Source organism: Hemiscyllium ocellatum, chromosome 13 (genome assembly GCF_020745735.1).
Source record: "Hemiscyllium ocellatum isolate sHemOce1 chromosome 13, sHemOce1.pat.X.cur, whole genome shotgun sequence".
Lineage (NCBI taxonomy): Eukaryota > Metazoa > Chordata > Chondrichthyes > Orectolobiformes > Hemiscylliidae > Hemiscyllium > Hemiscyllium ocellatum.
The window spans coordinates 21,026,985-21,054,759 of NC_083413.1; the positions used below are offsets into that span (position 1 = coordinate 21,026,985).

Below are 27,775 nucleotides of genomic sequence, written 5' to 3' on the forward strand. Positions count from 1 at the left end.
GATCCATCATTCTTTGTTGGCTCCCCTCCTCTACCCATTGATGGTCCTACACTCTGTCTAATCCAACTTTTGAAGATTACCAACTGTTTCTCAATTTTGCCTGACCCCACTTGTACATCAGTTCTATTGGAGAAGGTCAGCTGGATACTTTCTGACATATTCTTGTCCTTTGGTTTCTGTGCTGTAAATGGCTGTTGTGACAATATGTTTGTGGTTTATTCAACTTCACCTGAACCTTGCCTAACACAACGGGGTGGTCAGATCCAACAGCATCACTTCAACAAATTGATGCCTTGTGCTAAGCTACTGCTTGGACTCATAGCTGCTCACGATATGGTATCATAGTGGTCCTTTGGTCTTTAGCATACTGAGCTCTGAAATCAGTAACACAAAGAAAAGACACCACTAGTAAAAATATGTATAAATTGGTTGCAAAGCTATTTACAAAGAAACAAGAAATGAAAGATTTACAAATTTACCATTCTGGTGGCTCAGTGGTTAGCATTGCTACCTCACAGTGCCAGAGACCTGAGTTTGATTCCTGCATTGGGTGACTGTCTGTGTAGAGTCTGCAAATTCTCCTCATGTTTGATGAGTTTCCACCGGGTGCTATAGTTTCCTTCCACAATCTAAAGATGTTCAGGTTAGGTGTGAAATTGTACTGACAAGGGATGGGCAAGCTAGTTGAATTAGCATGGTAAATGTGTGGTTACAGGAATAGGGTGAGTCTTCAGAGGGTCAGTGCAGGTTGATGAGCAGAATGGCCTCTTTCCACACTGTAGGCACATTAAGAATCGGTAGAACTTATAGGTTGTTTCACAATCCTTCTTGGAGTTAGTGATTGTGTACCATTCCTAAGATCTAGACTTTGCACTTGTTTTGACGTGTATATGTTGCCCTCCCATGTGCTGTTAGAGTGATGCTGATTTCCTACAGCTTCAATATCTGAGCATATCGTCATGTGTATTTAAAGCAAAATTGGGATGCCATACAGTTCTCTGAGTTGGTTTCTCTTTCTCTTCAATCTTTCTCCATAAGATACAATGACTTCATAGGATCCAGGTTCTCTGCACACTTTGGATACTTCTGCAGGTTATCTTGGTATAATGTATGACTTTGATCTTCTGTCCTCCAAGCAGATCTACATGTTGGTCAAAAGCCACCTTCATTCTTCCTTTTATTTTAGAAGTTTGTCCTTTATTTCTGAGAGCTTGAATAGTCATGGCTTGGTAGAGTTGTCCTATTTCACCTTCCAGCTATGATCTCTGCTGATGACAGCAAGCACATATCCGGATTGTAAGTCTTAGATGCAGCATAACAATACAAAAATACAGTTTTATTGTCCTGCACTTCATGATCAGTGATGTAAATGTGAAACGTATTGGCTCAATGCGACTTTTGGATCGAAGGTAATAAGGCAGACGCTGTCATATAGTTTATGTCCCATATGGCACACATGCATGAGAATTTCAAGAAGCATGGCTTTCCAACCGGAACTCTATCAACAAGCACATAGAGTTAGACCCTATCAACTACCCCAAAAAGAACAGGAAATGACAATGCCCTGGGAAATGACATTACCACAGGAAATGACATCACCAACCCAAAGTAATACAAACATATAAATAGTAAGCAGGAATTATCAACAGCGCTTTGCCTGGAGGCCCATTGAAGATGTTAGCTAGTAGGGTGATGAAACATCTGGAAATGAATTTTCCAGCTCAGAGAGCAAACCTACATTCAAAAGGTCCGAGTCTATTTTGGCACATTGTAAGATATGCCCTCTTCAGATGTATTCAGACTGAATCCTCCATCACTATGTCTGCCAAGAATGCACAAAGTCTTCTTCAACTGTTTGGCAATTATAAACTTAGACAAATAGTTGCTGACTTAGGGAAAATTGTCATGATATATATTAAGTAAGGCTGTGGCAATTTTGGACTAAGGGACTGGTGGAATTTTGTTAGGGTGTAAAGGTTTTCTGTATTTCAGTGCTTAATGACTCAGGCAAACTTTGCACATCATTACTGTGTTCTTATTGTTACTATTGCTCTCTGGCCTATATACAATATCGCATGTAGGCACCTTGTTAGATTTCATCCCACATGTTACAGAATCACAGAAATGTTATATTGCAGAAGAAGGCCATTTGGATCATCATATCTACACCACTCTCTGAGCATTTTGGCTTTGTGCTAATCTCCTGCCTTTTCCCTGTGACCATGCACATTATTTCTATTTGTTCCCAATGAACCACCATTGGAACAGCCAGCAACAGAGAGTCATAGAGATGTACAGCATGGAAACAGACCCTGCCGTCCATGCCGACCAGCTATCCCAACCCAATCTAGTCCCACCTGCCAACACCCAGCCCACATCCAAACCCTTCCTATTCATATACCCATCCAAATGCCTCTTAAACATTGCAATTATACCAGCATCTACCACATCCTCTGGCAGCTCATTCCATATACGTACCACCCTCTGTGTGAAAAATTCCCCCTTAGGTCTCTTTTATATCTTTCCCCTCTCACCCTAAACCTATGCCCTCTAGTTCGGGACTCCCCGACCCCAGGGAAAAGACTTTGTCTATTTTCCCTATCCATGCCCCTCATAATTTTGTAAACCTCTATAAGGTCACCCCTCAGCCTCCGACGCTCCAGGGAAAACAGCCCACCCTGTTCAGCCTCTCCCTGTAGCTCAGCTCCTCCAACCCTGGCAACATCCTTGTAAATCTTTTCTGAACCATTTCAAGTTTCACAACATCTTTCTGACAGAAAGGAGACCAGAATTGCACGCAATATGCCAACAGTGACCTAACCAATGTCCTGTACAGCCCCAACATGACCTCTCAACTCCTGTACTCAATACTCTGACCAATAAAGGAAAGCATACCAAACTCCACCTTCACTATCCTATCTACCTGCGACTCCACTTTCAAGGAGCTATGAAGCTGCAGTCCAAGATCTCTTTGTTCAGCAATACTCCCTAGGACCTTACCATTAAGTGTATAAGTCCTGCTAAGATTTGCTTTCCCAACATGCAGCACCTCGCGTTTATCTGAATTAAACTCCATCTGCCACTTCTCAGCTCATTTGTGAACCTCAAGAGATTTCACTCAAAAAATGTGCAACTGATCACAGGTGACGAATCACACAGTAATTTCCCAGGAAGATCCCATGATTCACGTGCCTCGTGAAACTCTTAACCTCTTGTACTTTTTTTGAGGTCTTGTTCAGATTAACATTGCAACCATCCAACAGAAACCTATCTCATCATATGTTTCAGTTCTGTCCCATTTGTCAGTTATATTTTCATAGAAATCATGTGGGGACCAGAACCATACATAAATTCACAAATATAGCCATTTGCTGGTTTCACTTTTATAAGTACCTTCTGCAGATTTAATAGGTAATGAGATGTTTTGTTATATTAAAGGTGCCAAATAAATGCAAGATATATTTTTGTCATTTACATAAATGATTTGGATGCGAGCATAAGAAGTACAGTTAGTAAGTTTGCAGATGACACCAAAACTGGAGGTGTAGTGGACAGTGAAGAGGGTTACCTCAGATTATAACAGGATCTGGACCAGGTGGGCCAATGGGCTGAGAGGTGGCAGATGGAGTTTAATTCAGATAAATGCGAGGTGCTACATTTTGGGAAAGCAAATCGTAGCAGGACTTGTACACTTAATGGTCAGGTCCTAGGGAGTGTTGCTAAACAAAGAGACCTTGGAGTGCAGGTTCATAGCTCCTTGAAAGTGGAGTTGCAGATAGATAGGATGGTAAAGAAGGCATTTGGCATGCTTTCTTTTATTGGTTAGAGTATTCAGTACAGGAGTTGGATGTCATGTTGCGGCTGTACAGGACATGGGTTAGGCCAATGTTGGAGTATTGTGTGCAATTCTGGTTTCCTTCCTATTGGAAAGATGTTGTGAAATTTGAAAGGGTCCAGAAAAGGATGTTGCCAGGGTTGGAGGATTTAGCTATAGGGAAAAGGCTGAACAGGCTATGACTGTTTTTCCTGGAGCGTTGGAAGCTGAGCGGTGACCTTATAGAGGTTTACAAAATTATGAGGGGCATGGATAGGATAAATAGACAAAGTCTTTTCCTTGGGGTAAGGAAGTCCAGAACTAAAGGTCACAGGTTTAGGGTGAGAGGGGAAAGATATAAAAGAGACTTAAGGGGCAACTTTTACACGCAGAGGATAGTACGTGTATAGAATGAGCTGTCCGAGGATGTGGTGGAGGCTGGTACAATTGCAACATTTAAGAGGCATTTGGATGGGTATATGAACAGGTAGGGTTTGGTGAGATATGGGCCGGGTGCTGGTAGGTGGGACTAGATTGGGTTGGGATATCTGGTCGGCATGGACAGGTTGGAACAAAGGGTCTGTTTCCATGCTGTACATCTCTACGACTCTATAACACAGTTATTTTTAATCAACCTGTTCAAATATGTTTTTACACACCTCACCACCAGGTCAGATGCGATTGAACCCTGAGCCAGGGACATCAGCAATGAGTCTCAAGAGCACAAGAACAATTTGTACAGTTAGAGGACATATATCTAATTAAAGAACATAAGCACTCACTCCATTTGTGAACACATACGGTGTTAATGCGCCTATTTTAATAATGGATAGTCATCCATACTTTACAGCAATTCTTCCCATGATGTTGCATCCGGTAGAAGTACATTGCACTGCCTTTCCAAGGACCATTCTACACCCTTCACCAGAGATTTGGCCAGCTGCCACTGACTTTTAGTCAGGCAAACAGCACCTGTCCAAGGTTCACATTTCTAAACACTGAGCAGTGGCATCTGACAAGGTTTTAGGGGAGGACATAAGGTATGGATTGGAGCTTTCACAGTTTAGGGTCACTCATGAAGGACAGTTGTGAGCAAGATACCGTAGGTGCATTAGAACATTTTAAAGGTTGATATCAATCTGTTTGGCCACATTATGAATATTACATTGTTGATCATAGAGTCATAGTGATGTACAGCATGGAAATAGACCCTTTAGTCCAACCCAGCCATGCCGACCAGATATCCCAACCCAATCTAGTCCCACCTGCCAGCACCCAACCCGTATCCCTTCAAACTCTTCCTATTCATACACCCATCCAAATGCCTTTTAAATGTTGCAATTGTACCAGCCTCCACCATTTCCTCTGGCAGCTCATTCCATACACATAACCACCCTCTGTATGAAAAGGTTGCCCCTTAGGGCCCTTTTATATCTTTCCCCTCTCACCAATATCCATTCAAACCCTTCCTATTCATATGCCCATCCAAATGCCTCTTAAATGCCTCCACTACTTCCTCGGGTAGCTCATTCCATACACATACCACCTTCTGTGTGAAAAAGTTGCCCCATAGGTCTCTTTTATATCTTTCCCCTCTCACCCTAAACCTATGCCCTCTAGTTCTGGACTCCCTGACCCCAGGGAAAAGACTTTGCCTATTTATTCTATCCAAGCCCCTCATAATTTTGTAAACCTCTATAAGGTCACCCCTCAGCCTCCGACGCTCCAGTAAAAACAGTCGTAGCCTACTCAGCCTCTTCCCTTTAGCTCAAATCCTCCAACCCTGGCAACATCCTTGTAAATCTGGATCCTTTCAAGTTTCACAACATATTTCCAATAGGAAGGAAACCAGAATTGCATGCAACATTCCAACATTGGCCTAACTCATGTCCTGCACAGCCGCAACATGACCTCTAACTCCTGTACTGAATACTCTAACCAATAAAAGAAAGCATACCAAATGCCTTCTTCACTATCCTATCTACCTGCAACTCCACTTTCAAGGAGTTATGAACCTGCACTCCAAGGTCTCTTTGTTCAGCAACACTCCCTAGGACCTGACCATTAAGTGTACAAGTCCTGCTAAGATTTGCTTTCCCAAAATGCAGCACCTCACATTTATCTGAATTTAAACTCCATCTGCCACTTCTCTGCCCATTGACCCATCTGGTCCAGATCCTGTTGTAATCTGAGGTAACCCTCTTCGCTGTCCACTACACCTCCAATTTTGGTGTCATCTGCAAACATACTTACTGTACCTCTTCTGCTCGCATCCAAATCATTTATGTAAATGACAAAAAATAGAGGACCCAGCACCGATCCTTGTGATACTCCACTGGTCACACATTAATTCCTGGAGTGAGACTCAAACACAGAGCTCCTGATTCAGAGACCCTTGGTGCCCTCAGTACAGGACGAGAATACACTGGTCCAAATATTCCAATGGTGAGCTGTGTTGGACCAGCATAGACTGGAGGTACACATTGGGACTAGGTAAAACCAACGACCCAGCTGACTCTGTGGGAATCTTTGGAAATCTGACTATTCTAACGGACCACTCTCCTGCATCTGGAATCCTTTGGAAAAAGTCTGAGAATCTAGAAAGTTATGAATCACTTAAGCTTAATAATTACACAGGAAATGTTAGAGAATAATAAAAAAAAACTCTCACTCCTGGGTGATTACTTCATAAAATCATAGAGGTTTGCAACAAAGAAGAGGGCCCCTCAGCCCACTGGGTCTGTGCCAGTCAGAAACAACCACCTAACTGTTCTATTTTCATTTTCCAGCATTTGGCCCATAGCTTTGTATGTCTTGGCACTGCAAGTGTACATTTAAATACTTCTTCAATGCTGTGAGGATTGCTGCCTTTACCAAACTCACTAGCAGGGAGTTCCAGGTTCCCACCACCCTCTGAGTAAAACAAAAAAAATTCCTCCCACACCTCACCTTAAATCTATGCTCTCTGGTCAATGATTTCTCCACTCAGGGGAAAGGTTTCTTCCTGCCTTCACCCCTCATAATTTTATACATAATTTTTATTTCAATCATGCTCCCCCATCTCCCCTACTCAGCTCCAAGGAAAATAATCCCAATCTGTCCAATCTCTCTTCCTAATTGAAACTCTCAAGCCCAGGCCATATGCTGGTAAACCGCATCTGCACCCTCTCCAGTGCAACTACATCCCTGCTAAAATGAGGAGTCCAAAAGAGCACAAAATATTGCAGCTATGTGAAAGTGAGGACTGCAGACGCTGGAGATTAGAGTCAACAGTGTGGAGCTGGAAAGGCACAGCAGGTCAGGCAGCATCCGAGGAGCAGGAGAATTGACATTTCGGGCAAAGCCTTTCATCAAGAACACCCCAAAACATCAATTCTCCTGCTTCCCGGATGCTGCCTGACCCGCTGTGCTTTTCCAGCACCACACTCTGGACCCCAATACTCCAGCTATGGCCTAACCAACCTTTTATATAGTTTCAACTTAACCTCCCTGCTCTTAAACTCTGCCTGTATTAAAAACAAACCTTGACTCACTACTCAACTACACCTCTCCACACCAGTATGAGCCAACGCACCCCTCCCAATCCCTGGTTGGACCTGATAAGCCTCACCTCCCAACCCAACCTAAAGCTGACACAGCACCCACCCACTTACTGGCTCAACATGACTTTGCTGCAACTGACAACCAATTCCTTTCTCCCACTTATAGCCTACCCCCTCATTCATCTCCTAGATCTCTCACACTTGTTATTGAAGTGTTTTGGGACCTTTAATTCCTGAATTAAGTCAATGAGCATTGTCTTTAAGAAAATGTCTCGGCCTGTCCCACTCCTTCTGCACTGGGTGAATTTGTCCCTAATTATAGTTGTTGTGGGTACGTGCCAATCTCTTATGATTATTTTCAATAAATACGTCGAGACATGCCCAATTTGGAATCTTGGCAGGTGAAATCACTGACGGACAAGAGGGTAATTTTAGAGAGAATTTCCATCAGTGAAACAGAAAGTAGTTAGAGTATCTGGGCCATTACAATGAAAGAGGCAGCAGCAAAGATCGTATACTGTACTTCATCAGTTGCACTGGCTCATCAACAGTTAGAACGGTATCGCTGTAGGAACTATGTACACGGGAAGGTTAATTATCTGTAACTGTTACCTTCCTGATGGTTATGTGTGAAGACCATTTGAACTGTTTAATTTCAAGCTTGCTGTATATCAACTCTACCCTCTTCCCATTAGATCATCTATTTGCTTCTTAAGTTTGTATTTTCAAATAAACGTGCTGGACTGAAACCTGGTGTCCACCCCAGTCCAACACCGGCATCTCCACATCATACTTCTTAAATAACTAAGGTGCCCTTGCTGTCATTGTCCTTCTTTATATGTTTCAGAGAATGATCTCCTTTGTGGATACAAAAAAGACATACCTGGCACTAATTATAACCTTTCTTCTCACAACCCTGTCGCTTCCTACCCATTACCAAGCTGTCCAGAGAAATAGTTGAGAGTGTGGTGCTGGCAAAACACAACAGTTAAGACAGGATCAGGAATCAGGCTTATACTTGAAACGTCGATTCTCCTGCTCCTCGGATACTGCCTGACCGGCTGTGCTTTTCCAGCACCACATTCTCGACTCTGATCTTCAGCATCTGCAGTCCTCACTTTCTCCTCCCTGTACATGGAAATATTCTGGGGTTCTAGCAAAATAAGTGCCATCCATATCTTCATAAAGTCCCCTTCTTGAGGTTCCGAAACCACAGTTTTTGCATTATTTTTGGAACCAGAAATATTAAACAGCCACTGCCACCTACCTTAACTGCTCATTCTTCATTTGTGAAGTATGATCAATGCAGTGCTGGGAAGAAGCAACTAGCAAAGGGATCTTCTGATATAACGGTGTTCAGAGCTCTACAAAGTCATCGAATGTTTGAAGTGCTTTGACTCAGGACAGTGTAATAAGGTGAAATACAAATGCATCTACTGTTATAATGACTCTGTCACTGGAGATCTGCCATGTTATCTACATCACAATGCTGTTTGTGGGAATGTACTGTGAATAAGTTGGCTTCCTGCTTGCTACATGACATCAGTGATTCACTTCAAAAGGATGTCATTGACTGGAAAACACTTTGAGAGGTCATGAAAGGCCCTACATAAATGCAATTTATTCAATTTCAGCATTGCCATGTGTCTGATTGTTTGGCGTACTGCAGTGTAAATCCTAGGACTGATTTGGGAACAGAACCAGTGAGCTCAGGAGAGATTCATCAGTTGCATGATTTGTCCTCAGCAAAAGGTTGAAAAAAATCAGACAGGCAGGGTTTAGATCTCACTCATACTGAACTTATTAAACACAAAAAAAATATATTGAGCAAATTTTACCATCTTAAAAAGTAACAGCTAAGTACAAATAAAGCTATTTGGTCACATCCAATTAATATAGAGAAAATAATTCTGAGCACATTTGGTCTATGGGGATTGGGGCTGAAACTTAGTTTGTGTACAGTTTAGATGCTGTCTTTCTTTTGTTGATCCTTATGCAGTCAATACTGGAGGTGGTCTGGGTCTAGCACATTGGAGTTGCTAGTAAAGCTCCATATGTCTAACACTCCCACTCTGACCAGATGGGCCAATGGGCTGAGAGGTGGCAGATAGAGTTTAATTCAGATAAATGCTGCATTTTGGGAAAGCAACTCTTAGCAGGACTTATACACTTAATGGTAAGGTCCTAGGGAGTGTTGCTGAACAAAGAGACCTTGGAGTGCAGGTTCATAGCTCCTTGAAAGTGGAGTTGCAGGTAGATAGGATAGTGAAGGCGGCGTTTGGTATGCTTTCTTTTATTGGTCAGAGTATTGAGTACAGGAGTTGGGAGGTCATGTTGCGGCTGTACAGGACATTGGTTAGGCCACTGTTGAAATATTGCGTGCAATTCTGGTCTCCTTCCTATCGGAAAGATGTTGTGAAACTTGAAATGGTTCGGGAAAGATTTACAAGGATGTTGCCAGGGTTGGAGGATCTGAGCTACAGGGAGAGGCTGAACAGGCTGGGGCTGTTTTCCCTGAAGCATCGGAGGCTGAGGGCAACCTTATAGAGATTTACAAAATTATGAGGGGCATGGATAGGATAAATAGACAAAGTCTTTTCCCTGGGGTCGAGGAGTCCAGAACTAGAGGGCATAGGTTTAGGGTGAGAGGGGAAAGATATACAAGAGACCTAGAGGGCAACATTTTCACGTAGATGGTGGTACGTGTATGGAATGAACTGCCAGAGGATGTGGTGGAGGCTGGTACAATTGCAACATTTAAGAGGCATTTGGATGGGTATATGAATAGGAAGGGTTTGGAGGGATATGAGCCGGGTGCTGGTAGGTGGGATTAGATTAGGTTGGGATATCTGGTCGGCATGGACGGGTTGGACCGAAGGGTTTGTTTCCATGCTGTACATCTCTATGATTCTACGACTCCTCTAGCCATTGAAACATAATAGATCTTAATAATTGTTTGGGAGACTGTAAATGGAACTTGCTCTGCTGTACCTGCCCTGAGAGAATTTGATATTATAGCGTTGAGGGAATTTTAATTTTATTTTTGGAATGGAGCAAATCTGATTTTGACGAACACAAACTGCACTCATAATACAGAACTTGAGTAAAATCTTGATGATAATCTGCACAGACAGAAGTAACAAAACTGGTCAGAATCTGAATGCAGCAGATGTAGGTGCATTTTTTTTAATATAAAGACAAATTTAATTTGAACGGAAATGCTAGGGACCATCTAGGATGAGATACAAGACAAAAAAAGAGAAATGAATCCACAAAGCTAATTTAAGTGACCAAATGAATGAATGTAAAGAAATCATCTAGAACCATTTTATTAAAGTATACAATACAACTTTCAGCTACAAAACCATCATTCAGAGTCACATCTGGTCTCCAAATGATATATTTCTCTTATTCAATTTCAGATTCAGTAACCGAACGGTGCGGTTTATAGATTGTGAAACATTAGTGCAGCTTGTTTCCATTCTCCGATGCAAGTCTTTGTTCTCCACACTGAGACTCCAATGGATTGATCTGGAAAGATTTTCTGGCTCTGACAGTAGTGAGGCGTCCCCAGCCATTAAGTACCTTGCATTTCTGTTCTTGAAAGGGAGGGGGAGCGTGGATAGGAGGAGGTGGGGGGTGGGGAGAGCTGCAACAGGGTCGAAGACTTCAGTGTTTGTGCTTTGACCTAAACTGTTTTGTGTTGACTTCAAGGCTCGACTGATAAAAGGAAACAGGACACAATTTCTGAAGCTCAACAGAGAAGTCATCGTTGGACAGTTTCTTTCTGTTTCTGCATGAACTATAAGGCTTGCGGTGCTTCCTCGAGGCTTGATGAGTTTTGTTGAAATGTATTACTGTGTATTTAATGATTGAATTTAATGTATGTAAAAAAAAGCAAATCTTCCACTCGCCTCCTTGGATTGCTCATTTTCTCCTTCCGTGTAGTGTCCGGATTATTTTAAAAAAGGCTATCATGCCAATTACACAAGAAGGGACACAATCCGGTAGATGACCTTTCACATCTCTGCACCAACTGCCTATCAGTTGGTATCAGAGGAAGTCAAACATCCCATATCTCTTCGCTGTGTGACAAGGAAAGAAGCACACAAGAGGTTTAAGGAATTAGGTCAAAAGAACATAAGATGGGAAACGATTACAGTTTCATTTTGGTTTTCACAACACACTTTCAATAGATGCAGTATTTTGTTTTCTAAAAAAAAAGGAAGAAAACTTACAATGGGAAAGGTATTAAAAGAGGCAGACAGACAGGCTTTTGTCTGCACACACACAGTCCAGTTTTGTGAGACGATCAGGGAGGGAGGGAGCAGGACGGTGGTGCGAGAGAAGCAAATCAAATAGTTTTTGTTTATAAATCTTGCAGATTAGTGCTGAATAAATACAGTCCTGTTCACACTTCAAATGTGCTACTCCATCACAAACAGGGCCTCAGTCCAGTTTTTTTTTAGTCGTTCTGTTTTAGTAACAAGACAGAATAGATGATGCTTTCTTTACAACAAAAAAAAATTAAAAACAGTCACATGACATCCACAAAGAACTCACTGGGGTTTCCCATCGCCATTCTGAAGGACTGTCTACTTGCCGTGAGCTCTGGGGGCACTGAAGCCAGGTCACGCACTGGAGGTGCACCTGGGGGCACCATCACAGACTGTGGAGGCATCATCATGAGAGGTGGGGTGTAAAGGGGTGGCAAACCAGGAGCCCCGTAGGACTGGTGCGTGTGATGGCTACGGACGCTGGCGGCCATGGAGTGGTGGCTCCGGTGGCTGAGGTTGCTCTGGTGACTGTGCTCGCTGGCAGGGACCGAACGCTCGCTGACCGCCCGCTCTCGCCGGATGCCGCTCCTTGTGGTGTGATCCGACTCACTGCCGCTGCCCCCTGACTTGGCCTCCCCTGCTTTGGGCTCCTTCTCTTTTCCTCCTCTCCTTTCACTCCCGCTGCGATTAGATCCACTGCTTCGACTTCCTGCAATAAGGAACCAAAACAAAGGAGCATGAGCACAAAAGCGGAGGTCGAAGAGAAACGAAGTGACTGCAAAAGTAAAGGAAAAGAAATTTCATTTATACAGCATAATGTAATAGCCCAGTATGTCCGAATATATTCATAGAATCATATAGTACTTGGTCCATCAAGTTTACAGTGACAAAGCTGCTCTAAATTTACACCTGTTCCACTTTCCAGCACTTGGTCCGTGGCTTTCAATGTTATTTGACATTTTATTTGCTCAGCCAAGTACTTGCTAAAGGCTGTGAGGTTTCCTGCCTCAACTAATCTCCCTGGAAGTGCATTCCAGATTCTCATCACCCTCTGGAGGAAAACATTTTCCCTCAAATCCCCTCTAAACCTCCTGTCTTTCAGCTTAAAATTATACCACGTGATTACTGACCCTTCAACTAAGACTATTCAAGCCCTTCGAACCTTTCTGTCATTCGATATCTGCTGACATTCCTCAAGTCCACTTTCCTGTCTTTTTCCCGTAACCCTCGATTCCCCTATTGCTCAGGAATCTATTTAGCCTTAGATGTACACCATGATTCTGTCCCCACAGCTCTCTGAAGTAAAAAGTTTCAAAGACTCACAACCCTCAGTAAATAAATTTCTCTTCATTTCCATCTTAAATTAGTGCCCCTTTATTCTGAGACTATTCCCCTCTGGTCCTTGACTCTCCCAAGAGAGGAAAACATTCTCTCAGCATTTACCCTGACGAGCCCCTTTCAAATCCTGTATGCTTCAATGCGATCATCTCTCCTTCTTCTGAACTCGAATGAGTAAAGACCCAACTTGTTTGGCCTTTTCTTGTGAGACAATCCCTCCATACCGAGGATCATTCTCAAAATTGCCTCCAATGCAATAATATCTTTCTAAAATTAAGGGGAGCAAAACTGCGGACAGTATTCCAAGTGTGGTTCCATCAGCACCTTGTACAGTTACAGTAAGACTTCCCTACTCTTCTATTCCAACCTCCTTGAAATAAGGACGAACATTCCGTTAGCCTCCCTGATCACTTGCTACACCTGTGTGCTAGCTGCTTGTGTTTTGTGCACAAGGCTCCCCAAGTCCTTTTGTATTACAGCTTTCTGCAGTAAGAGGAGCAGCTGCTTTCTATCCACCTTCTCCAGACTAGTGCTATATCCAGGTATGCCTCTCATAGTATTAAATGGTCTTGAAATATCAGAACCTGGAGAAACACAGAAGGAGATTAGCACACAGCAAGATCCCAGAAACAGCAAAGCGATAAAAGTACGAACAATGTTTTTAAGACTTGATGGGGATTAGATGAGAGAGAATCGGAACCAAGAATAGGTGTGTTCAAGAATGTCAAGCTTGGTAAGGTCTGGGGAGGAGTTATGTGAAACAGTGGGTGCTGACAGTGGAGTTCGGAGTGGAATATAGATGGTCAAGAAAATAATGCATGAGTTAGGACCAGGAGTAAGCCATTCAGCCCCTCAAGCTTGCTCCACCATTTGATTTGACTGATCCATTTGTAACTCAAACACAAATTCTTTGACTACTCCCGTAATACTTATTGATCAATAATCTAATTCAGCCTTGAATGCGTTCAATGATCCCCACTTCTACTGCTCTCTGCGAAAAGATTTTCAGAGTAGTGACCCTCAGAGAATGAAAAACTTCTCATTTCAGTCACAAATGAGAAACTCCTCATATTTAATCTGCGGCCCTGAATTTTTCTCAAGAATAAACCTCAACATCTACCCTTTCAATCTCCTCAGGATCTTACATAAGACCATAGATGGAGGAGGAGAAATTAGGCCATTCAGTCCATTGAGATGACTCCCCCATTCAATGAGATCATGGCTGATCTGATAACCTCCAGCTTTGCCTTTTTCCTGTAACCATTAGATTAGATTACTTACAGTGTGGAAACAGGCCCTTCGGCCCAACAAGTCCACACCGACCCGCCGAAGCGCAACACACCCAGACCCATTCCCCTACATTTACCCCTTCACCTAACACTATGGGCAATTTAGCATGGCCAATCCACCTAACCTGTACATTTTTGGATTGTGGGAGGAAACCATTGATTACCTTACTGATTAAAAATCTGTCCATCTCAGCATTTAATGGCCCAGCCTTGACAGCTCTGTGGTAAAGAATTCCAAAGATTCACCAGCCTCTGAGAAGATAAGTTCCTATTCATCCATGTGGTTAGCCCATTACTCTGAGCTTCTGCCCTCGAGTCCTAGACTCTTCCACAAGGGGAAACAATCCCTCAGCATTCACCCTGTTGATCTCCCTCAGAATCACATATGTTTAATAGGGTGTGCTCTCAGTCTTCCAAACTCCAAAGAATACAACCCAATATACTCAATCTTTCCCCATAAGAGAATTCCTCTATACCTCGTGAATCTTCTCTGAGCTGCCACCAATGCCAGTAAGTCTTTTCTTAGATAAGGGAGCCAAAACTATTCAAAGCATTCCAGCTGTTGTCTGAATAGTAGCTTATGCAGTTTTAGCAGAACTAACCTATTTTTAAACTCCATTCCCTTTGGAATAAATGCCAACATTCTATTTGCCTTCCCAATTACCGATTGAACTTCTTGGCTGGCTTTCTGTGATTCATGCAGAAAGACTCGCAAATCCCTCTGCTGCAGCTTTCTGCAGTCTTTCCCAATTTAAATTATAATAATCTCTACCATGCTTCATCCCAAAAGAGTGCATGACCTCACATTTTTTGACATTATATTCCATCTGCCAGGTTCTGAACACCTGTCTATCTCCCTCTGTAGGCTCTGACTCATCCTCATCACTTAACATCCCATCTATTTTTGGGTCATCTACAAACTTGGATGTAGCACATTCAGTTCTGTCAACCAAATCATTAATCAATTCTAAATAATTGTAACCCCAGCACTGATCCCTTTGGCACTCCATTAGTTAAAGGTTTCCATCCTGAAAATGCCACTTACTCTTAACTCTCTGTCTTCAGTCAGCCAATCCTCTATCCATGCTAGTATAATACCCACAAGACCTTGAAATTTTATCTTAAGTAGCCTTATGTGTGGTACATTATTGGTAAACCAAATATATTACATCTACTGACTCCCTTTTATCTGTTTGATACCTCCTCAAAGAACTAGAACTACAACAAATGCAGTCGGCATGATTTCCTGAAGCCCTGCTGACTGTCTAATTATATTATGTGTTTCTATATGTTTTACTATTACATCTTTCCTAACAGACATTAATATTTTCCCAATGACATATGTTAAGCTAGCTAGCCTACATTTACCAGTCCTTGTAATGTTACTGGAGTTCATTTTTCTTGGGGAAGCATGCAAACACACAAAGCTTGTACTCCTTGTTTACAGAATTAGGAAAACTCAGTGTCCTGTAAACACAATGAGGTCATTCCTTTCATCATGCCTGTGTCAGTCATATCTTTTTTTGAAAAACCTAGTCAATTCGTTTGACTTACCCTCGCTTATTACCCATAGTTCTGCACATTCCTTTATGTTTACTGTATTCAGTTCCCTTTTGATACTTATTATTGAACCTGCTTCCAAACTCCTTTCAGGATGTATAATCAGTTTCATTTAGTCTCTTAAATCTGTTCTGTCATTCAGCGAAGTCATGGCTGACCTGACAACATTAAGAAATAATTCTCATCTTCCTCTGTTTCTTTTACCAATTGCCTTAAACGTTGTATAATATTAAAGTTGCTATCTAAATACAAGTTGAGTTCTACTGAGAAAAGGCATATTTTGCCAAAGATTTTCAACTTCCACTTATCAGGACAATTCATAAGAGTACCAATAAAAAGAAAAAAACCTGCATTTATATTCAACGAGAGGTGAGCGTATGATTGGTTGGCATGTGGGCATTGAATACTTGAGACATTGCTGTGAATTATGTACAAACTAATAATGTTTGATAATTAACAACCAACTTTATTTAAATATCATATTCTAAACAAGACTGAATCTGATTGATTAGGGTATTGCCTTGTGAAATGAATCAGTGAAAGGCTGTCAGCTATTTTGTTCAGTTGAAAACAATGCCTGGCCTTGCATGTACTATACATGTCTGTAGATAGAAAGAATATATATATATAATATATAGAATATATATAACAAAATTGGTGACAGCCATTCACTGATTAATTTATCAGGACAATGCTCTGACTAATCAGATTTAACTTGCCCAATTTAAAATGTAAATTTTAATTGACACATTCTCCACGGCAGTGTTTCTGCCAGGGACTCTCGCGCAGTGTAATTGATTGACATTCTTGTGAATTGTCCTGACTAGTGCAAGATGTAAAGCGTCAACAAATATGTATTGTTTCAGCAAGATCTGCATTAAAAAATGACAATTTAAATACAACTTATTATTGTTTATTTGTTTCATTCGCTTAAAAACTCTGCATCATTCAAAATGTTTTCTTCCTATTCACTCGATCAAACATTTCAGGGTTTTGAACACCTCTATTAAATCAGTTTAATGAACCTTCTTTGAACTGCTTCTAATGCAATTATATTGTCCAGTGCTGAGCAAAGAAACTCCAGCTTCTCCAATCTCTCACAGAGGCATAGAGATGTACAGCACAGAAACAGACCCTTTGGTCCAACTCGTCCATGCTGACCAGATATCCTAAACTAATCTAGTGTCATTTGCCAGCACCCGGCCCATATCTCTCTAAACCCTTCTTATTCATAGATTTATCCAGATGCCTTTTAATTGAGGTAATTGTACCAACCTCCACAACTGCCTCTGGCAGCTCACTCCATACACGCACCACTCTCGACATGAAAAAGTTGCCCCGTAGGTCTCTTTTATATCTTTCCCTCCTCAACCCAAACCTATGTCCTCCAGCTCTGACTCCCCAACCCAGAAAAAAGACCTTGTCTATACCCTATCCATGCCCTCCATTAATTTAAAGAAGCTCTAGAAGGCCCCCACACTTCAGCCTCTGATGGTCCAGGGAAAATAGCCCCAGCCTATTCAGGTTCTCCCTATAGCTCAAACCCTCCAACCCTGGTAATAGCCTTGTAACTCTTTTCTGAACCATTTCAAGTTTCACAACATTCTTCTGATAGGAAGGAGACCAGAATTGCACACAATATTCCAACAGTGGCCGAACCAATATCCTGTACAGCCGCAACATGATCTCCCAACTCCTGTACTCAATGCTCAGATGAATAAAGGAAAGCATTCCAAATGCCTTCTTCGCTATCCTATCTAGTTGAGACTCCACTTTCAAGGAACTATGAATCTGCATTCCGAGGTCTCTTTGTCAAGCAACACTCCCCAGGACCTTACCTTCACCAATACCATTTTTGGAAATCTCAGCTGCAACCTCTAAAAGGCATTGTTGACATCCTTCCTAAAGTGTGGTGCCCAGAATTGGACCCAATGGATCAGGTTGAGGGTATAAGCACTGTTTTATACAAGTTTAACCTGCTTGCTTTTGTATTTTATAATCTATTTAAAATGTCAACTGTATCAAATTAATGGAGAGTTTTTTCCTTTACATTGTTGATCTCAAATCTCCCTTCACATTTCTCTGACCTGCTCTTCAGGTTAGCTTGTCCCTGCCCCCTATTTAACAGCATAAAACCTACCTAGGCGCAAGTGAGGACTGCAGATGCTAGAGATTACAGTCGAGAGTGTGGTACTGGAAAAGCACAACAGGTCAGGCAGCATCTGAGGAGCAGGAGAGTCTCTTCAGTTCTGCAAAATGGTCCGATCACACTTGAAACATAAACTCTGTTTCCCTCTCCGACTGACGCTGCCTGACCTCCTGAATTACTCCAGCACTTTCTGTTTTCATTTCATACAATGCGCTCGATTATCTAGGAGTCAGTACTCGGCAAATTTATGTATCCTTTAATTATCCCTTTTCAAGATGTTAATAGATGATAATACGAATTCTGAGAGAGTAAGGGCTGAATTTCTGCTTTAATTGTTTTATACTGACAAAATGTTATACACTAACTCTGTATTTGCTGCAGAGTGGCATCTTGCAAATCAACATGTCTCTATCAGTTGCCTTCTGACCTCTTTCTCCCTCTTTACAATGTTCATTAAACTTAGAGTCATAGAGATGTACAGCGTGGAAACAGACCCTTTGGTCTAACCCGTCCATGCCGACCAGATATCCCAACTCAATCTAGTCCCACTTGCCAGCACCCGGTCCATATCCCTTCAAACCCTTCCTATTCATATACCTATCCAAATGCCTCTTAAGTGTTGCAATTGTACCAGCCTCCACCACTTCCTCCGGCAGCTTATTCCATACACGTATCACCCTCTGTGTGAAAAGGTTGCCGCTTTTACATCTTTCCCCTCTCACCCTAAACCTATGCCCTCTAGTTCTGGACTCACCCACCCCAGGGAAAAGACTTTGCCTATTTATCCTATCCATGCCCCTCATAATTTTGTATATCGCTATAAGGTCACCCCCCAGCCTCCGACGCTCCAGGGAAAACAGCCCCAGCCTGTTCAGCCTCTCCCTATAGCTCAGCTCCTCCAACCCTGGCAACATCCTTGTAAATCTTTTCTTAGCCCTTTCAAATTTCACAACATCTTTCCGATAGGAAGGAGACCAGAACTGCACACAATATTCCAACAGCGGCCTATCCAATCTTCTGTACAGCCACAACATGACCTCCCGACTCCTGTACTCAATACTCTGACCAATAAAGGAAAGCATACCAAACGCCTTCTTCACTAGTCTATCTACCTGCAACTGCACTTTCAAGGAGCTATGAACCTGCACTCCAAGGTCTCTCTGTTCAGGAACACTCCCTAGGACCTTACCATTAAGTGTATAAGCCAATCTTAGCAGGTCTTTCTCAAAGTGCAGCACCTTGCATTTATCTGAAGTAAACTCCATCTGCCACTTCTCAATCCATTGGCCCACCTCATCAAGATCCTGTTCTAATCTGAGGTAACCCTCTTCGCTGTCCACTACACCTCCAATTTTAGTGTCATCTGCAAACTTACTAACTGTACCTCTTATGCTCACATCAAAATCATTTATATAAATGACAAAAAGTACAGGACCCAGCACCTATCCTTCTGGCACTCCACTGGTCACAGACCTCCAGTCTGAAAAACAATCCTCTATTACCACCCTCTGTCTTCTACCTTTGAGCCAGTTCTGAATCCAAATGGCTAGTTCTCCCTGAATTCCATGAGATCTAACCTTGCTAATCAGTCTCACATAAGGAACCTTGTTGAACGCCTTACTGAAGTCCACATATATCACATCTACCGCTCTGCCCTCACCAATCCTCTTTGTTGCTTATACAGTCATGGAGTCATAGAGATGTGCAGCGTGGAAACAGACCTTTCAGTCCAACCTGTCCATGCCGACCAAATATCCCAACCCAATTTCGTCCCACCTGCCAGCACCTGGCCCATATCCCTCCAAACCCTTCCTATTCATATACACATCCAAATGCCTCTTAAATGTTGCAATTGTACCAGCCTCCACCACATCCTCTGGCAGCTCACTCCATACACATACCACCCTCTGCGTGAAAATGTTGCCCCTTAGGTCTCTTTTATATCTTTCCCCTCTCACCCTAAACCTATGCCCTGTACTTCTGGACTCGCCCACCCCAGGGAAAAGACTTTGTCTATTTATCCTATCCATGCCCCTCATAATTTTGTAAAACTCTATAAGGTCCCCCCTCAGCCTCTCCCTATAGCTCAAATCCTCCAACCCTGGCAACATCCTTGTAAATCTTTTCTGGACCCTTTCAAGTTTCACAACATCTTTCCGCACCTTCTTCACTATCCTATCTACCTGCAACTCCACTTTCAAGGAGCTATGAACCTGCACTCCAAGGTCTCTTTGTTCAGCAACACTCCCTAGGACCTTACCACTAAGTGTATAAGTCCTGCTAAGATTTGCTTTCCAAAATGCAGCTCCTCACATTTATCTGAATTAAACTCCATCTGCTACTTCTCTGCCCATTAGCCCATCTGATCAAGATCCTGTTGTTATCTGAGGTAACCCTCTTCGCTGTCCATTACACCTCCAATTTTGGTGTCATCTGCAAACTTACTAACTGTACCTCTTATGCTCGCATCCAAAACATTTATGTAAATGACAAAAAGTACAGGACCCAGCACTGATCCTTGTGGCACTCCACTGGTCACAGGCCTCAAGTCTGAAAAACAACCCTCCATCACCACTCTCTATCTTCTACCTTTGAGCCAGTTCTGTATCCAAATGGCTAGTTCCCCCTGTATTCCATGAGATCTAACCTAACTAATCAGAATTCCGAGGGGAACCTTGTCGAACATCTTACTGAAGTCCATATAGATTCACATCTACTGCTCTGCTCTCATCAATCTTCTTTGTTACTTCTTCAAAAAACTTAATCAAGTTTGTGAGACATGATTTCCCATGCACAAAGCCATGTTGACTATCCCAAATCTGTCCTGGCCTTTCCAAATACATGTACATCCTGTCCCTCAGGATTCCCTCCAACAATTTGCCCACCACCGACGTCAGGCTCACTGGTCTATAGTTCTCTGGTTTGTCCTTACCACCCTTCTTAAACAGTGGCACCACGTTAACCAACCTTCAGTCTTCTAGCACCTCATCTGTGACTATTGATGACACAAATATCTCAGCAAGAGGCCCAACAGAGATCTCGGGTACACCTGATCAGGTCCTGGGGATTCATCCACATTTACACATTTCAAGAAGCTCGTATTTCCTCGTCTGTAATGTGGACATTTTGCAAGATGTCACCATCTATTTCCCTACAGTCTATATCTTCCATTTCCTTTTCCACAGTAAATACTGATGCAAAATACTCGTTTAGTATCCCCCCGCATTTTCTGTGGCTCCACATAAAGGCCGCTTTGCTGATCTTTGAGGGGCCTTATTTTCTTCCTAATTACCCTTTTGTCCTTAACATATTTGTAAAAACCCTTTGGATTCTTCTCAATTCTATTTGCCAAAGCTATCTCATGTCCCCTTTTTGCCCTCCTGCCTTTACCCCTTCCATTAGACCTTTCTTTTTATCACCTGCCCTAATATTACTTTTGGAAGCTTAGTGTTCAACTTTGTTTGAAATTCATTTCTGTGAAGTACCTTGGAACATTTCACTTCATTAAAGACCTTATATAAGTGGAAATTGTTTTTGTTGAACCAATAATGGGGCAACTGGTGCATTGAGTAAAAAGTGAGGTCTGCAGATGCTGGAGATCAGAGCTGAAAATGTGTTGCTGGTTAAAGCGCAGCAGGTCAGGCAGCATCCAAGGAACAGGAAATTCAACGCTTATGCCCGAAACATCGAATTTCCTGTTCCTTGGATGCTGCCTGACCTGCTGCGCTTTAACCAGCAACACATTTTCAGCAACTGGTACCTTGGACAACTTCATAAACAGTGGAGTAATCAGACCTGGACACACTGCAATGCGTGACTGTTTTGGTTAACGTGGTTCTCTCACCTTCACTGGGCTGGCTGCCGGCACTGCCCCCTCCATACGTGAACCCGGTGACGTCGTGGTAGCCTGGTGGGTGTGGATTGTAAGGGTGCTGTGGTGGGTACTGGTATGGGAAGGAAATAGGCCACGGTGCTGCACCTGGGTGGGGGAGAGGTGCCAATGTGTCTTGATCTGAAGTGCCACTGGATCCATCCTGGTCATTCAGGGTTAGATTAGCCATGTCTGCGGAAACGGGAAGAATTACCACCTATTAGTTCTGTCAATGGCAGTATGCAAATGTCAGTAATCCTGCAGTGTCCCGTTACAATAGTTTATTATCTGCTCGACAAGTGCACAAACATATGAGCTTGTATGCAGGGTTCAATATTTTTCAATCTTCACCAATCTTCTATTTCAATCCCAATGCAATTTTCCCCACGGCTCTGAAGAGGTCTCTCCAGTTTTTCTCACTGTTATGAGCAGCTCTCAGCTGCTACATGAATAGGAAAGGGTTGGAGGGATATGAGCCAAATGCAGGCAGGTGGAATTATTTTAGTTAGGATTATGGCTGGCATGGACTGTTTGGAACAAAGGGTCTGTTTCCATGCTATATGACTCTGTAAGTGGGCCAGGTGTAGCAATTAATGACAGACCATTCCACGGTGACAACCATCACATCAGGAGCGGATTCTGACTTTGCCCAGCTGCCTCAGTTACCATGTGGCAGTTGCTGTCAGGTTGTCCTGGCACTGTGTAGCAATCAGAAGTAAAAAGGTCAGACTGAGTTCTACTGATGAACCCAAGTCACAACTGAAGGAACAAAGATATTCCACAGTCCCCACTCTGAAATACTACAAGAGATCACATTCCTGTGGTGGAGGAAACTGTTTCGTTATGAATTACAGTAAATGGGGTAGGCAGGATACACCACAAACATCCTAGTCTGTGAAAAAATATTCTTGGCAGACATTAAGCTTTGGAATGATCATTCTTCAGCTTGTCGTAGAAACTTCCAGTCATTAAATCCAAAATTTAATGTCATGTAATCCCTGCCATATCTTCTACCTGAAACACATATTGTAAGAGAGAGAGCAAGCGCAAGAGAGAGAGTGAGGGGTGGATGGGAAGAGGAAGATGGAAGAGAGGAGACAGGGGAAAGAGAGAGAGAGAAAATCAAAGAGAGGGAAGAGAGGAGTTGGAAGAAGGAAACAGAAGAGAGAGGGGAGAGAGAAAGGGAAGACCGAGGAAAGAAAGGGCGATGGGGAAGAGAAAGAGATGGGGCAAAATTGAGAGATTAGATTAGATTAGATTACTTACAGTGTGGAAACAGGCCCTTCGGCCCAACAAGTCCACACCGACCCGCCGAAGCGCAACCCACCCATACCCCTACCCCTACATTTACCCCTTACCTAACACTACGGGCAATTTAGCATGGCCAATGCACCTGACCCGCACATCTTTGGACTGTGGGAGGAAACCGGAGCACCCGGAGGAAACCCACGCAGACACGGGGAGAACGTGCAAACTCCACACAGACAGTCGCCTGAGATGGGAATTGAACCCGGGTCTCTGGCGCTGTGAGGCAGCAGTGCTAACCACTGTGCCACCGTGCCGAGACAGAGAAAAAGAAAGAAAGATCTTCAGATTGACATTTTTAAACTGCATTGTACTTCCTGTTGAGCATGGAACAGAATTCAGTATGTAGCACACATGTGCACCCAGCACAACTCACTCGGAGTCACTGTGTATGTACAGTGCTGCTCATTAAGGGAGCCAGGCACGTCATGGTAATGTTCCTGAATTAATAAACCAGAAGCCCCAGACTAATTCTTTGGGCACATGAGTTAAAATTAAACAATGGTGACCATGACAACTATCTTCAAATGCCAAAACACCCACTTGATTCACAATGATAATAAAACTAATCCATTCATTTCCCATTACAGAAAGAAACCTATCATCTCTATCTGACTGTCACATGACTTCAGACTCACAGCAATGTGGCTGAGTATAAAGTGCTTTCTGAAATAGCCCAGCAAGCTATTCAGTACAAGGATAATGAGGGACAGGCAACAAATGCTGGCCATACCAGCAATGCTCAAATTCCATGAGAATAAAGCAGAAAAATCATTCCTCCACTTTTCCTGTAAGTATTGATGAGAAAAAGAGATGCACTGTTGAAACCTTTCATCTTGTATTTATCTGATTAGAAGTAAGAATGCCAAATGTCAAAGGGAACAACCGTTTGTACTGCATGAGAAAAACCCCTACTTGCAAATCACAGAACATAATGTCTAATGTTAGATACAATTCTATGATTCGGATTGTTTAGCAAGGGCTGTCTAAGTATGATGAGAATTATACTAACAACCAATTTAAGATTATCAGTTGGATTCGCAATGTGGCTCAAACACACTTGCTAGAAGCTGCATAGATCCACACGCATAGACTGGTCCTCTATAGGCAAAAGGAACATGTACAGGTATTGCACACTTTTGAATTAAACAAACATTTCAGGGACAATATTTCCATGGTATATTCTCCATGCCAGTGCCTCAATCAGAGTCCACATGCCAGCTAATTAGCACCTTTTTCTCATGCAATGTAAATCAATCTTTTGAAATTTGGCCTTCTTGCATCTGTCTTGATAACTTGCACATTCTCCCTGTGTCTGCGTAGGTTTCCTCTGGCTGCTCCGGTTTCCTCCCACAGTCCAAAGATGTGCAGGTCAGTGAATTAGTCATTTTAAATTGCCCATAGTGTTAGGTGCATTAGTCAGAGGGAAATGGGACTGGCTGGGTTACTCTTCAGAGGGTGGGTGTGGACTTGTTGGGCTGAAGGGCCTGTTTCCACACTGTAGGGAATCTAATCTAATCTAATCTAAACTGCAAAATGTGAAGCTTTGATAATACGCTTCTCCTTTCTGTAATAAGCAAGTTCTGTACGACCAAGCGATGACTTATTTCTTTAATAGCAGCCAGCGTTTGAGGTGAAGTAGAGAAAGGATACCGGTTTGAGATGACAACATGCCCCAAAGACAGAGTAACTCACTGCCACAGAGATTCCCAAAGATGTAGTAGCACTGCTCTGAGAAGGTGATTTTGTTGACGGTGTGTCGGATGTAACCAGCTTTGAGGAGATTACTGGCATATTTTCTAGCCTCGCGCCGATCTGGAAAACCTTCCACGTGGTTGTAAAGCCAGTCAACAACATCAGAGCCTGGGAAAATAAGACAGAATGATACAGTTAAAGAAGGTCATTGAGTGCAGCGAGTTCTGCAGCTACTTTTAAAAGGGCAAACTGAGATAATCTCTCAACACCACTTCCTCTCCTTAGTCCAAAGCCCTACAAAAATATTTCCCATTAATATATGAGGGGTCAATAGATCGGACGCTGGAAAAGCATAGCAGGTCAGACAGCTTCCAAGGAGCATGACAGTCACTGTTTCGGGCTGAAACCCTTCATCAGGAAACCTGGCTTCTGGCATCTGCAGTCCTTACTGTCTTACTGTCTCCAAATCATTGTATTTATCTCTTCTGAAAATTACCACTAAAATCTGGTTCTGCAACAGTCTTCTATATTTAAGGAAATACAATCCTGTCTAATCAATCTGTCCTCGATATTTAGAGCTTTTTTGTCCCAGCTTCATGCAAGTACTACTTGTTAGGAGCACAATGATTGGGATCTCATCAATTTGCAAAATGCTGCAGATGCTGGAAATATGAAAAAAAAAGCAGAAAGTGCTGGAAATGCTCAGCTGGTCAAGCAGCATCTGCAGAAAGAGAACCCTAGGCAAAAATGAGGACTGCAGATGCTGGAAATCAGGGTTTAGATTAGAACGGTGCTGGAAAAGCACAGCAGGTCAGGCAGTATCCGAGGAGCAGGAAAATCGAACTTTTGGGAAAAAGCCCTTCATCAGGAATGGAAGTAAGAGAAACCTGTCATCAGAACTAGAAAGAATTAGGGTGCTGGTTAGGCCAATCTTCAAGATTTTCCAAACAGATGAGCATAGGTGAGGGCCAATCTCCCTCTTCCATCTTTATCTTGTTTAGATTAGATTCCCTACAGTGTGGGAACAGACCCTTCGGCCCGACCAGTCCACAACGACCCTCTGAAGAATAACCCACCCAGACCCATTTCCCTCTGACTAATGCACCTAATGCTATGGGCAATTTAGCATGGCCAATTCATCTGGCCTGCACAGCTTTGGACTGTGAAAGGAAGCCAGAGCACCTGGAGGAAACCCACACAGGCAGTCACCCGAGGGTGGAATCGAACCTGGGACCCTGGTGCTGTGAGGCTGCAGAGCTAACCACTGAGCCACCATTTATTATTCAGCAAAGGCTGCTGTTTCTAAACCCAGCTCACCAGCTCGATCCGACATACCTATAAAAGCGTTGGGGATGGTTATTTTAAGCCACATCCGGTCACGGACCTCCAAGCCCGATTCTGGTGATGCCATGGCCTTGACGATGGTGACAATGTCACTGTGGACTGATAAATGAAAATCATCGAACCCTGAGAAGAAAAGAACATAAAGAGACCTTGCTTCAAATGAGCAATGTTACGGCGCAGTGCAGTGCTGGGTTGTCAGGAGGAGGTGTGGCAAGAATGGGAATGGAGAGAACTGGCCATTCTTCAGCAGTGTAATTTATCATTTATTTATTAGTCATAGCAATTTAGTTGTTAGTAATTGCCTAATTTATAGAAGGCATAATTCATTAGAACAATCTAGCACTGCAAAGATTGATCTCACTTTACAAACACTAAATTATAATATTGAGTTCATAGTTAACATGCACTCAATGCAATTTCTTGGTTACAGATAAAACAAGTGTGTAAAACTATGCCAACAACATCTACTTCTAAAGACTGAAGTTAGTTCAATCTAAATTTATTAAACTGACAACTTTTATCATCAACTCCTCCTTCTCTAGGGTCGCTAACGATAGGTGTAATCATTTCCTGCCATAAGGAATGCCAGGCATCTTGAATCTTTCGTGACGGCTATCAGAGACGGTTTCTTTCTTTTGAAAGCCAATAAAATGAGAATATGTTAACTCCAAACCTGTTGGCCAAGTGTGACTGTATGGAATAATAAACCTATCTTGAGCTTTACTACTGGTTATCTTGTATACCTTTAAAATGCAGAAGTAACAGACACAGGGAAATTGCGTGACCTGGCGTTTATTACTTTTACTTATTACTTTAGCTATTCACTTCGCAACATATAGCGTCTCCCCAACTCCCTTAACTTCAGATGAGCTCCCACATCTGTATTGCCATAGCTGCTGCAAGGCGTCTGGACTCTGTTGACTAATTCTGTTTTAAACAAACTGTAGACATTGTAACATATTCACAGAGGAGAAAGGCATTACAGCTGGATATTTCAGTTCGGAAAGTGAAACTCCAGAGCATGTTCAGATTAATAAGGAGGAAATACTAGATGTTTTAGTGGGTATAAAAGCGCATACATCTCAAGCTACTATGGGAGGTAAGACAGGAGAATACCAAGGCCCTGGCAGAGATATTTAATACCGTGCTGGCCATAGGTGAAGGGCCAGATAACTGGAGGAGCTAACGTAGTTCCTTTGTTCAAGGTATAGGCCAGGTAATTACAGACCAGTAAGTCTGACGTCAGTGATGGGGAAATTATTGAAAAAAATTCTGAAGGACAGAACTAATCAACACTTGGAAAGATCAGGGATAGTCAGCACAGATTTGTTAGAGGGAGACCTTGTCTGACGAATTTAACTGGATTTTTTGTAAAGGTGAATAAATATATTGAGGAGGGTAGAAGCAGTTGATGAGGTTTACATGGATGTCAATAAGGCCTTTAACAAAGTATCACATAGAAGGTTGGTCCAAAAGGTAAGAGTCCATGGGATCCAAGGCAAGTTGGCAAACTGGATTGAAAAGTGGCTGACAAATAGGAGGCAAAGGATGATGGTGGAGGGTTGTGATTGGAAGCCTGTGACCAACAGTG

General features: G+C 42.6%; 1 protein-coding gene across 1 annotated transcript in view; it reads right to left on the bottom strand.

The window, feature by feature from the left end:
* Positions 1–10,679: 10,679 nt before the first annotated feature.
* LOC132821800 (segment polarity protein dishevelled homolog DVL-3) overlaps positions 10,680–27,775 on the bottom strand; it is a 121,857-nt gene continuing 104,761 nt past the window's right edge. Inside the window, exons 12-15 of the mRNA XM_060834604.1 lie at positions 26,176–26,307; positions 24,841–25,008; positions 21,814–22,032; positions 10,680–12,342 (exon numbers count right to left, since the gene is read on the bottom strand). Coding sequence (XP_060690587.1) covers positions 11,894–12,342; positions 21,814–22,032; positions 24,841–25,008; positions 26,176–26,307 — 968 coding nt within the window. The 3' untranslated portion in view covers positions 10,680–11,893. The remainder of the gene's footprint in view (positions 12,343–21,813; positions 22,033–24,840; positions 25,009–26,175; positions 26,308–27,775) is intronic.